We start from the raw sequence: 12,558 nt of genomic DNA, 5'->3' as shown, positions 1-12,558 counted from the left end.
GATGGCTTTTATGATGTCGGCATCAAATCAGAAGTTTGCACCGGAAGGAAAGATTTTAAAACCTCATTTGCAAGGTCTCCGAGCAGAAGCTAACACATCAGTGAAATGATCTTTCATTCCAGGCTGGGAAACAACGTACAGCATAAGTCTAGGACAGCTGTCCTGGGCAAAAGTGTTTGAAAATGCTAATAAAGACAGAAGGAAATATTGTCGATCGGTATATTATGGGAAATCTCTGTTCAAATAAACGCCACCGTTCTTCTTTAAGTGCCAGAGAGGGGGCATTCCCCAGCCAGCACGCTGTTGGTTCCAAGTGAGCACCGTGAGGGACACAGCCGTGGGGAGAAGCATGCACCTGTGACAAGTGGCCATAATCTACAGCACTGGGCTGGGAGGACATCACTGATCATTGGGAGGGTTCGAACTGGACCCTGTTTGCTCATCACTCTTGGTCTGAGAATTACCTGTCAGGCCCCATGCCTGCCCTGGGGACACCCAGGGAACTCTACCAGCTGTTTTCCATGAGCACCCAGTCAGGTGAGAAGAGAATGACAAACTGATGATCATGACGCAGTGTGATGAGCGCCACATAATAGAAAGGTGGCCAGGGTCCCGCAGGAGAACAGAGGAGGGAGCAGCTGCCACATGGGCAGCCAGGGAGGCTTTCCGCCCGGAGCCCATGGCACCATTGTCAGTATCATCACGCCCTCCCTACATCCTGGCACAGTCGGTGCTGTGCCAGGCACAACTGGCACGCGTTAATTCACTCATTCCCAGCTATGCTACCGTTCCACGTGACACATGAGAAGCCGAGAGCAGAAAGGTGACGGCGACTTACTCAAGGTCAATGTCGGGTCAAAGCCCCGTTTTGACAAGACCGCACAGAGCTCACAGCCTCAAGTCCCTCCGAGCGAGCGGCTGGAGTGGGACACAAGGAGCTGAATGGAGAGACAGGAGAGTCAGAGGCACTCAGGGCACAGGCCCACTGAGGCAGATGCTCACAGGCAGGGCGACTGAAGGATTTTAATCACACCGGTTACAATTGCATGAAACGCCGCCACTCTACACAGACCCTGGGTTCCAAAGACAGCCTTGGCAGTGGGCCCATTTGCAGTTTCCTAATCTCCCTCAGCTTGTTCCTTTTTTTGTTTAAAAAAAAAAAGGAGTAGGGCTTCCCTGGTGACGCAGTGGTGGAGAGTCCGCCTGCCGATGCAGGCGACACAGGTTCGTGCCCCGGTCCGGGAAGATCCCACATGCCGCGGAGCGGCTGGGCCCGTGAGCCATGGCCGCTGAGCCTGTGCGTCCAGAGCCTGTGCTCCGCAACGGGAGAGGCCGCAACAGTGATAGGTCCGCGTACCGCAAAAAAAAAAAAGAAAGAAAAAGAAAAAAATGAGGCAGGAGGGGAAGGGAGAGCGAGGGGAGGACACGTCTCACTCTCAGAGGCTGGGACAGAGCTGGCCTTATCAGCCTTGGCTGAGGGTCAGCCACAACTGAAACGTGGGAGAGTAACAATCTCCCTGGTCTCAGTTTCCTTAGCTAAAATGAAAGTACGTGTTAACAGGCTGGGTGGCAGTAAGATGTAAGTAAGACGACAGGTATAAAGCACCCAGCAGTGGCTGGAGAACAGTGAGCACTCAACAGGTGAAGCCCTTCTTATGCGCATTAGGTCTATCGCCTCTGCTTTGCAAGCTTACATCTTCACCAATGAATCATTTTCTTTACCAAAAGACAACGAACTCTGTCAAAGGGAAAAAACTATAAATATTAAGTAAATGTCACCATTGGGGGAAAAAAGTTGCTAAGTGCAGTATGACTGCATATGATCCAAGACTGAATCCTGGAACAAAAGGACATGAGTGAAACAATGAGTGAAACAGAAATAAAGTTTGTATGTAATAGTATCGTACCAATGTGAATTTCCTGGTTTTAACCAAAGTACCATGGTTCGGTGTAAGATGTTAGTAGTAGAAGCCGGGTGAAGGGTCTATGGGAACTCTCTATACTATCTTTGTAAATTTTCTGTAAATCTAAAACTATTTCAAAATAAAAAAAAAAAATTTAACAACAGGTTGTAAAAAGAATAACCCCCAATAAATTTTTCAATCACGGAAGCACTAAAAAACCTTTTGAAATTATGATCACACACTTGAAGGCATCCAAAAGCCATAAGGAAAATTTTGGTTAGTTCAATGACATGAAAGGATTCCTAAGAGCTACGTTTAAAAATCACTTGGACCGCCCATCTAAAACACGGCCATTAACCACAACTGTTGAAACTGGTTTTTAAGGAGTGTGGGCTTTTCCAGAAAGATCAGTTTTGTTTATAGATTAGATCGAGGTCAGCAAACTTTTTCTGCAAAAAGCCAGACGATAAATACTTCAGGGTCTGCAGGCTGTAGGTCTTGCAACTCCTTAACCCTGCCATCATAGCAGCACGAAAGCAGTCACAGACACAATGTAAATGACTGGGTGGCTGTGTTCCAATAAAACTTTATTTATTAAAAAAAACAGGCAGTGGTGGGCCACAGTTTGCTCACCCCTGGATGAGATGGACCAGATGCGAATCCATTTCGTAGTGGAGAGTTGGAGGAGGTGAAGATAATGATGTTAGTAAACTCCCTTGGGCTCGAGAAGCCCACTCGCCTTCCTCCATCCTCACTGGCTTTGCAGCGTGGGGACTCCTGTGTGTGCCAAAAGCCAATCTGCAAGCACCCAGGGCTTTCCTGCAGCAGAAGCTCTCCTGACTGATTGCTCAAGATCACCTCCCATGCAGGAGGCAGACAGCCAATAGATCAAGCCAGCACGTAAAAGCAAGAACTCGGTCCCCCTTGAGAAAAAGGAGGGAGGTGGGCGGGGAGAGGAGGAAAGGCACGGAAGGAAATCTCTCCAACACAGATAAGACAGAACCTTTTGAGGCTGGATACAACCACACTGAACACTCAGTCCTCACCCCCCAGGAGGCTGGGTCTGCTGGGGGGGTTTCCCTCCTTGACAAGAAAGGACACCACTACCTAGTCAGCCCATATCTTACGAAGTTCACCCCCAGGCTGATCATTTTCTCGGGCTTTGCTATGAGAGAACTGAGAGTTACACCTCTGACTGATCTTTCCCTCAAAGTGCTCCTTGAATTGCACTTCTCTTCCTTCCAGATGATCACTGTGGAATCAGGGACGAGGCCTGAGCTTTAGCTTGCTAGCCGAACAGAAAAGGAGCTGCAGCTGCGTTTCAGAGAATTATGGGGCTGTAGAGAGGTCTCAGCACTGTGGTCCTGCAGGGCAACTGACGGGAATATTTCCACAAGCTCAGTTCGTATGTGGAAGACAGCCAACATGAGAGTGGAACATATAAAACAGGGGCTCCCAAGCACAGCTCAAAAGGGGTACAGCACGACTCTGGTAAGAAAATTCTCTGGTTACTTACCAAGCTGTTTTACGGGTTATCTGTCATGATGGGTGAGCTTCCCATACTGCTCAGAACAGTTTAGAGAGCTGGCTGGGTCCCGCTGGGAACCCTATGCCTTGGTCATGAGCTACACAAGGGCCCTATTCTCCAAAGCTTCTACAGAGGAGGTTTCTACACAGCGAGGCAACGGCAGGAGCCCCGGGTTCTCCTGGTATAACTACTGTAAATGCTGGAAACAATGCAACTTCAGGTCAACACTAAAGGCTTCTCCAGGACTAGAGAGCCTATTTTCCCTAAGCCATTTAGTGGGGAGATTACATAACTGATGAACCAGGAAGTTGGGTCAAGTTCAACTAAGAATATTAAATTAAGCTCTCGGAGGAAAGGAAAATGCAAGCAGGGGGCCGCCTAGGGCTCCCAGAGGAGCCGTGACTGGGTTTTATTACATGTGGTACCTTGAAACCTCACAACAATCCAGAGGGCTGGGTGCTGTTACTCCCCCTTTGCAGATAATCTTGCTAAGCCTTGGTTTGCTGAAGTAATTATATAAGGCCTCCAAGGTTTTAAGTGGCAGAGAAGAATGCAAAGCCAGGCTTGTTTGACTCTAAAATCAGTGCTTTACCAGTCTACACCGCGGTCTTCCAACTCACAGAAAGCTCACAAGGCCCCTGCCTGCATTTCAATACTGAGACCCAGCCAACCAGTCCATGCACAGCAAATGATACATTACAATAGCAAAAACCAATGAAACAAAAAAGAGAAGCAAAAACAAAACAAGACTAATGAGAAGACTTAATGTTTGTTTGTTTGTTTGTTTGTTTGAATCTTAAGCAGTAGAGCAGCTACTACAAAAATTCAGACGAGTGTCTTTAATTTGGAAAGTCAGCTTTTCATGACGGGGCTTTACAGTTAGATGAATGACCAACTATTTGGCTTGAAACTAAAATCTCTGAATTCCAGAACCTGTAGTTAGAGCCCAGCAAAGGAAGAGGTGAATCAGGCCACATGCAAGTGCCAAGTACGCAATACAAATACCAAAAATACCCTAGCAAGATACAAGGGACATGTATGGAAGGCTGTGAGGATGCTAGGCGGTCAGTTGGGACGGCGTAATTTCTATACTGAGTTGGAGAGAAGATTGAAGAAGATATACGGGACAAAAGTTACCCACCACCACCACCCCAATGAGTGGGAATAGACTGAGGGTCGATGGCCAAGCATAGGGGCCCCGAGAGTAGCTTCAAGAGCTTTACCGGATATCACGTTACTCATAAAAATATTATGGATGCTGCTCTGTTGCAAAATATCAAATTTCCAAGTCTCCCAGCTCTGCTACAGGGGAGGATGCCTTCCTCCACAAATCTCAGCCAAAGGTGTTGGATGGTGAATGTGCCGCAATTCAGATTCAAGGGTGTATTCCCCATAGATAACTATAAACCACAGCAACATGTCTTAACACAGGGTCAGCGCTCCGTCTTCAAAACAAGGGCAGTGGCCAGCTGACAGCCGCCGTTAGCTCACTGGGTCTCAGACTTGGGGGAAAACTACAATTGAACGACGTTTCCATATGCCACCAGACTTTCCATACCGACAGTAAAACAAGTCCAAGGGAACCACAGATCACGAGGGCAGACAGATCAGGGTCATAACCTTTCTCTGCCTCTTCCTAGTCATGTGGCTTGGGGCACATTTCTGACCTTCCTTGTGCCTCCATTTCTCTATCTTTAAAAATGAACATAGTTCTACCTCACTGGATCTGAGGTGAGGATCAACATGACACAGTTATAAAGCAGCTACAACACAGTCTGTGGCCCCCGAGAGTTAATGCTCCACAGACTTTTTTTTTTTTTTTTTTTTTTTGCGGTACGCGGGCCTCTCTGTGGCCTCTCCCGTTGCGGAGCACAGGCTCCAGACGCGCAGGCTCAGCGGCCATGGCTCACGGGCCCAGCTGGTCCGCGGCACGTGGGATCTTCCCGGACCGGGGCACAAACCCATGTCCCCTGCATCGGCAGGCGGACTCTCAACCACTGTGCCACCAGGGAAGCCCACTCCACAGTCTTTGATTCTGAGAAATGCAAGAGAGGATCTACCACATCAAGCCTTCTCTGCAGCCTCTCACCACCAGCCACTGCTGATGCAGAAGCTTCTGCCCTCTCTAAGTCCCCAGCCCCCAGCAGGTCCAGATGGGGCTAACCTCTGGGCAGAAGTCACAAGGCTGCCGGGGCTCACGGCAAGGCGGTCTACCTCTGCTCATCCACCCTGTGCTTCCCTACGAGCTATCTTAGACCTCCATCTTTCTGAACCCACCAGGGACTTGGCCGCTCACTTAGGTACGGGAGACTGGCTTCCAATCCACTCCTCACAGCACCCAGCACCACATGTAGGCACCAGCTCTACTAGAGACGCCGGTCAACAGAACCCACCACTTTCTGTAACCAGGGTCCACCTACAGGTAAGCAGAGAAGAAAAGGTGCTCCCCGTATTAGGATATGATGTCCTAACTAGCCAATAAAGATGCTGGAAATGCCTATGATGGGCAATTCACTTTGGGGGGTTAAATACCACCGTCTCCTGATCTCTTTTTAAATATACATAACTTTTCTCCCCTTTTTACAAAAGCCATATGTGCTCATATTAGTCAAGTTAGCAAAAAAGCAGATATGCACCCCCCCAAAATAAAGAGAGAGAGAGAGAGAGAAAACTTTTAAAAGTTAAATTCCCTATTTTCTTTTGAAACAAGCAAAATTTAAGACATCAACTTCTAGGGTGAACTGACTGCCCTGGCAGGGTTGGGAGCAGTAAAGTCAAGTAGCAATGGGGTTGAGGAAGCCCTCCTTGAAGAGGTGGAGGAGAGAGAGAACAGAAAGAAAGAGAGACGAAGGGAAGAGATGAAGACAAGGTTTGCCTATGGCTGCTACCTTATAATGTCTAAGTGTGCCCCCAATTTCACCAAAACATGTTAAAAATTGTTAAAGGTGATTATTTTTCTGAACTTCAGACAAATCACTCATGGTTTGTTGTCACAGACACAAAGCCAGTTTAAGGGGTACTTTGCTATCTCCCCGCAAAATTCATCAACTCCCTGAAAAGCAATCATGGAACTAAGTCATCTCAAAGGCCAAGTAGCTGTCTATGGGAAACCTCTATCTGTTTGCCCAGTTTAAAGGAAGCAAGTTTTTATTTCATAGACAAGAATAAAAATGGTCACCAGTGAGTACACACAAAGTCCACAGAGGACATGCACAAGGCTGTAAGTGGGCATGGGAGCTTACCGCCTAATGACTTTAACCAACTAGCACCAAGCCTTGGGAGGCATGTATCTCTGATGCACAACAGAGGCTCAGGGCAGCATCGGGGAGAGACATGTTAGGAACACCTTCACATTCAGGATAAACCAAGCCAAGCCTCTCACTGGGTGGGAGAGAAGGATCTATTGCCCTCCCAGCCTGCCAGAGCACAAACTGAGTGACATCTCAGGGTACCAACATTCCCAGCTACAAAGAACTATTCTAAGATGCTGCTACCATCTTGACTATGGACACGTGCTAACAGGAGGTGATCCTTTTCATTTGAAATCTGTAGAGGAAGCAGGTAACAATGCCTGGTATCTACTTACAAGAGATTTTCTTTTGTGGCAGAAGACCTAAAAGAATTACTTATCAAGGACCTGCTCCATCATTTAAAAATGAAGAGAAAACTACTTTATTGGGGAAAAAGTGACTTTGGAACATCTGAAATATATTGACCTATGATGTAATGTCCTCCAAGGAGACTGAGCTAGCAATTCTTTACTGGCAATGAAGCCACCCATCACCTTACTTGAGTGTACAGGTAAGGAATAGCCACAGATTGATTGACTGCAATGAATAATACCCACAAGTCACAAACATCAGCAGAAACCCAAGAAATCCAATTCTGCTGGATTGTCTTCTACCTGTCAGAGACTACAGCTGTATTTACACACTGCCTATAACAGAATATCAGCTGCTGTAGGTTTTCCTGCATAAATTTGCTTTCTGGTAGCTGGGGTCATGGCATTTCTGTACAATAGAGCTACTGGGGTCCTATGTGATCTACATACATTTGGGCTTCATTTTTCAGGACCGAAGATAAGGCAAGTGTAAGTTTTGGAACAGAGAGTCACCACTCTGGATTAAAACCAAGCAGTCCAGGCAGTGCCTCCTTTTTAAGGCTCTGAGAAGAGTTTTAATGACTACACAGCAACTTCAGTTTTATTAAAAGGGCTCTTAATCAGATTTACTCAGATCCTACTATAATCAATACTGTACAGCTGGTATACAGAGATGATGGTTTAAAAAAAAAAGAAACAAAAAGATAAAGTACACACAATGAAAACTAAATTTATAAGTGCTAAGGAAATAAAGAAAAACGCTATAAAGAGAAAATGGTGAGATTAATTCTGTGAAATTCCCAAAGAGTTTTAAATTGCCTAAGAGACATTCAATGATACACAGAAAGAAATGAGACTTCCAAAAGAAAAGCATTTTTATAAATGCATAATAATTTAAATGGGTAATAAAATATTTATTAATAACTATGCCAATATCACTAAAAAGTTCAAAGAGTATGAGACCCAATTTTGTCGTCAAGAATTTTATGATTGAGGGCTTCCCTGGTGGCACAGTGGTTAAGAATCCGCCTGCCAATGCAGGGGACACAGGTTCAAGCCCTGGTCCAGGAAGATCCCACATGCCATGGAGCAACTAAGCTCATGCGCCACAACCACTGAGCCTGCGCTCTAGAGCCCGTGAACCACAACTACTGAAGCCCACGTGCCACAACTACTGAGCCCGCGGGCCATAACTACTGAAGCCCATGCGCCTAAAGCCCGTGCTCCGCAACAAGAGAAGCCACCTTAATGAGAAGCCCACGCACCATGACAAAGAGTAGCCCCCGCTCGCTGCAACTAGAGAAAGCCTGTGCGCAGCAACGAAGACCCAATGCAGCCATAAATTAATTAATTAATTAAATCTATTAAAAATAATTTTATGATTGATCTTGGAGTGAGGGAAAGATTGGATAGTGTTATGCATCTGATGTTTGTGACCCCCCCAAATTTGCATGTTGAAACCCTACCCCCTCCCATGGGATGGTGTCAGGAGGTGGGGCCTTTGGGAGAAAATTAGGGTGCAATGAGAGTGGAATGCTCATGAATGGGATCAGTGTCCTTCTAAGATCCACGAGAGAGCCTGCTTCCGCTCTCTGCTCTCCACCATGTGAGGATACGTGAGAAGTGAGTAGTCTGTACACTGGAAGCAGCCTCCCACTTCAACCCAGCCAGGCTGACACCCTGACCTTGGACATCCAGCCTCCTAAACTGTGGGAAATAAATTCCCGCTCTTCATAAGCCACTCAATCAAAGTATTTTGGTTACAGCAGCCCAAACTGAATAAGATTGATAGATAAGCAGGCAGGCAGATGGAGACACTGATGTAGATACCTAGATAGACGCACACATATACTACTATCAAAGAACAATAAAAGGTAAGTACTAACTAGTACTAGAAGGGGATCGTTTTCTAACATCACGTATTGGGTATAGACAGAGGAAGGGATTAGTCCAAACCCTCCAGTAGACTGGAGCCCTAGAGGAGGCTACCTGAAAGTGAGAACTAAATGAGATCCTCAAGACAGGTCAAGATTGTCTTGAGCAGAAAGGAAGGGAGACAGACATTTCAGGCAGAGGGAATCAAAGTTTGCAGGGGGCACCCAAGGGCTGCTTGAAGACAGCAAACACACAATCCTAGGAAGAGAGAAGAGGGGAGGGGAGGGGAGGGGAGGAAGGGGAGGGAGGGGAGGGGAGGAAGGGGAGGGAGGGGAGGGGAGGGGAGATGAAGGGAAGAGAGGGGAGATGAGGGGAGGGGAGGGGAGATGAAGGGAAGGGAGGGGAGATGAAGGGAGGGGAGATGAAGGGAGGGGAGGGGCGGGGAGGGGAGGGGAGAGGAGATGAGGGGAGGGGAGAGGAGATGAGGGGAGGGGAGGGGAGAGGAGATGAAGGGAGGGGAGGGGAGAGGAGATGAAGGGAAGGGAGGGGAGGGGAGAGGAGATGAAGGGAGGGGAGGGGAGAGGAGATGAAGGGAGGGGAGGGGAAAGGAGATGAAGGGAGGGGAGGGGAGAGGAGATGAAGGGAAGGGAGGGGAGGGAGGGGAGGGGAGGGAGGGGAGGGGGGGAGGGAGGGGAGGGAGGGGAGAGGAGATGAGGGGAGGGGAGGGGAGAGGAGATGAAGGGAGGGGAGGGGAGAGGAGATGAAGGGAAGGGAGGGGAGGGGAGAGGAGATGAAGGGAGGGGAGAGGAGATGAAGGGAGGGGAGGGGAGAGGAGATGAAGGGAGGGGAGAGGAGATGAAGGGAGGGGAGGGGAAAGGAGATGAAGGGAGGGGAGGGGAGAGGAGATGAAGGGAAGGGAGGGGAGGGAGGGGAGGGGAGGGAGGGGAGGGGGGAAGGGAGGGGAGGGGAGAGGAGATGAAGGGAGGGGAGGGGAGGGCAGATGAAGGGAGGGGAGGGGAGGGGAGAGGGGAAAGGAGACAAAAGGAAAGAAAAAAGAAGGAAGCACTGTCACTTCTCCTAACTACACTCCTCAGAGAAGCTGTTTACATCAGCACATGCCTAGAACCATGCGGGGAGGGGCGGACAGGAGTCTATGTCAGGGTTTGCCAAACATCATCGGGGAAAACATTAGAAATGTGCATTTTCAGGCTCTCCCCAATCCTAAGCGTCACTATGGTGTGGGCCCAGCACCTTGGGCTGCAAAAGCCCTGCAGGGGGTCCTCATTGTCCTCAAGTGTGAGAGGCACTCCCCGACTTCATGAGAAATCTGCACTGAGATATGCTTACAAGTAAGTCCTTTAAAAGATACACAGGAATTCTATTATATATATGTAAGAGAGAGATGCGTTTTATCCAGTGCCCAGAAAACAAAAAATCAAGCTCTTCAAGTAGCAGGAAGTCTCCATTATAACAAAAATCTCCTTTCCAGACTTGTTTCAACTACTTCTTTGGCCCCCTCCCTTTCGGGCCTCTCGAAGGCTGGAGAGCTTTCCATGACATTTTAAAATGTGTATGAATAGGAAGCTGGGGGGATTCACTCCTCATCTGATTTATGACCAAAAATATCAAGCTCTTCATGTTTCAGCCATGGACGTGCTGTGAGCTGAGCACTGCCTGCATCGTGGCTTGGAATGTCACTTCTCCACAGAACCACTGTGGAATAGGAAGCACTGACTAGAATGCTCTCCACTGACTGTGACAGACACTTACTGACAGGAATAATTAGAGACCTGGCTTGTGCTTTAAAACACACACACGCGCGCACACACACATACCCCAAATTCCACTGCTACAGTGCCCAGCATTGCAGAGGCTGGGTTCCTATGTTACCACTGTCACTGTTGCTTGTGGCACAAAAGTGAAAGAGTATTTTTATTTTGAAAAAAGAATAGTAAAAATGATAGGCCTGTTTGAGTACTCTGTGGTTTAAATCCACAATACACAGTCTTCAGGATTTAAATATACATATAGGACAATGTTGAGGGGAAAAAAATCTCATCTGGAGAATGCGTACCCATATTTTGAGTTCCACTTGGATTTTCGGTTAGATTTTCAAAGTCTTCAGGTCACCCCCAAATTTTAGCATACCAAACTTCTCCCAGCCTCTTGTAATACTTAATAAGTTCATAATGAGTTCATGTGAACCCAGCAGTAACTATAAAAAGCCAAGTGATGTGAGAAACACTCTCCAATTCCATTTAAAGTCCCAAGAAGGCCCAGTAGAATGACATCATTATCTATGACTTATTTTAAGCAACTCTGAGTTTTTGAAAACATTTTTTTTTTAACTTTAAATACAGGACACCCAAATACTCTCAGGCTGAATTATAGATGTATTTTTGGATGTCATTTGATTGACTAACCAAGTAATGTCATGTAATTATTAGCAGAGTTCTTTTTTTTTTTTTTTCTTTTTCTGAGCATCTGTTTGAAATCTGATGTTCCGCACCACCACCACCCTGCATTTACTCCACAGCCTCAGGAAGGAGAGAAAGACAAACCCTCATGTAGTCAAACCAGGTCCATGGTATTTTGTTTGTATTGGTATTATTTGTCCTAATACACCTGAGCTGATCTGCTCATGGTTGGCACTCAACCAAACTGAGAAACTAAGATCAGGTATTTCATCCATCAATTGTCAATTATGCAGGGTGCTATGGAGTAAACAGAGCAGGACACTAGCATAAAGCTTGCAAAAATTCATATAACTAAGATATCATCCAGTAGAAAGATGCATGCATTTGCATCTTTCTAAAAGTTTGCAATAACTAGCGAGAAAACATCCCGAGCAGGACAATAACAAACTTCCTTCGTGCAACCCCAAACTGCCATGAATTGAACTTAAAACAGATTTGAAATAGCACCTGCCCACCCCTTCCATACTGGGAACACAGACACCCTATTAAAGAAAGGCCTTGTTTTATGGACCCTTCTCCTTTTGGCAGCCCCACTAATTAGAGAACAAAGGTCTTGAGATCTAACGGCTTCAGTATCGACCTGCCACATAAACTTCAAAATGAAGAGCCACTTTCATTTCAGGGCCCTGCTTCCCTCAGCACCAAACAGAAAAGCACGGCTACTTACGCAGTGGATGCCCAGTCCCCAAAGGTACCCCCATCTGCAAGAAGGTGGTTTTTGTCTGGTCCAGGGGGCCCATGGGCAGCAGCAGCCGTGGGAGATGGGGAGGAAAATGAGTCCAGGCTGCTGGGAGGAGTGTCCTCCTTAGGAAGATTGGGACGGTCACCTGGGGAGGAGAAAAAGCCATCAACTTTCAAATACTCAGAGGAGAAAAAAAAAACTCCACTGATAACTACATGGTATCACTTGATTAGTCAATCAAATTATATCCAAAATTACATTTACAATGCAGCCTGAGAGTATTTTGGTGCCCTGGCTTTAGGGATTTTGGTGTGTTTTTTTCTGTTTTTAATTTTAACCAAAGATGCTTAAAATAAATTATAGGTAATACAAAGTGAGGAGTGTTTTCCCCACAAGAAAAAACAATAATCAAAATCAGATCAAACGGAAGATGAAAGCCTTAATGGCGGCCACAATGACTTCCTGGTCTCTAAGGAGCACAGTCATAAATC

General features: G+C 46.8%; 1 protein-coding gene across 2 annotated transcripts in view; it reads right to left on the bottom strand.

The window, feature by feature from the left end:
* The window catches only part of ARHGAP10 (Rho GTPase activating protein 10), a 333,769-nt gene that overhangs the window by 15,043 nt on the left and 306,168 nt on the right, over positions 1 to 12,558 (bottom strand). For both annotated transcript variants that reach the window (XM_081245305.1, XM_081245304.1), the window contains one exon: positions 12,053 to 12,212. In XM_081245305.1, coding sequence (XP_081101431.1) covers positions 12,053 to 12,212 — 160 coding nt within the window. The remainder of the gene's footprint in view (positions 1 to 12,052; positions 12,213 to 12,558) is intronic.

Source organism: Mesoplodon bidens, assembly GCF_964165515.1.
Source record: "Mesoplodon bidens genome assembly, chromosome: 1".
NCBI classification, from domain to species: Eukaryota; Metazoa; Chordata; class Mammalia; order Artiodactyla; family Ziphiidae; genus Mesoplodon; species Mesoplodon bidens.
Note: the sequence above shows the minus strand (reverse complement) of the source record. Positions and strands in the feature narration are given on the sequence as shown.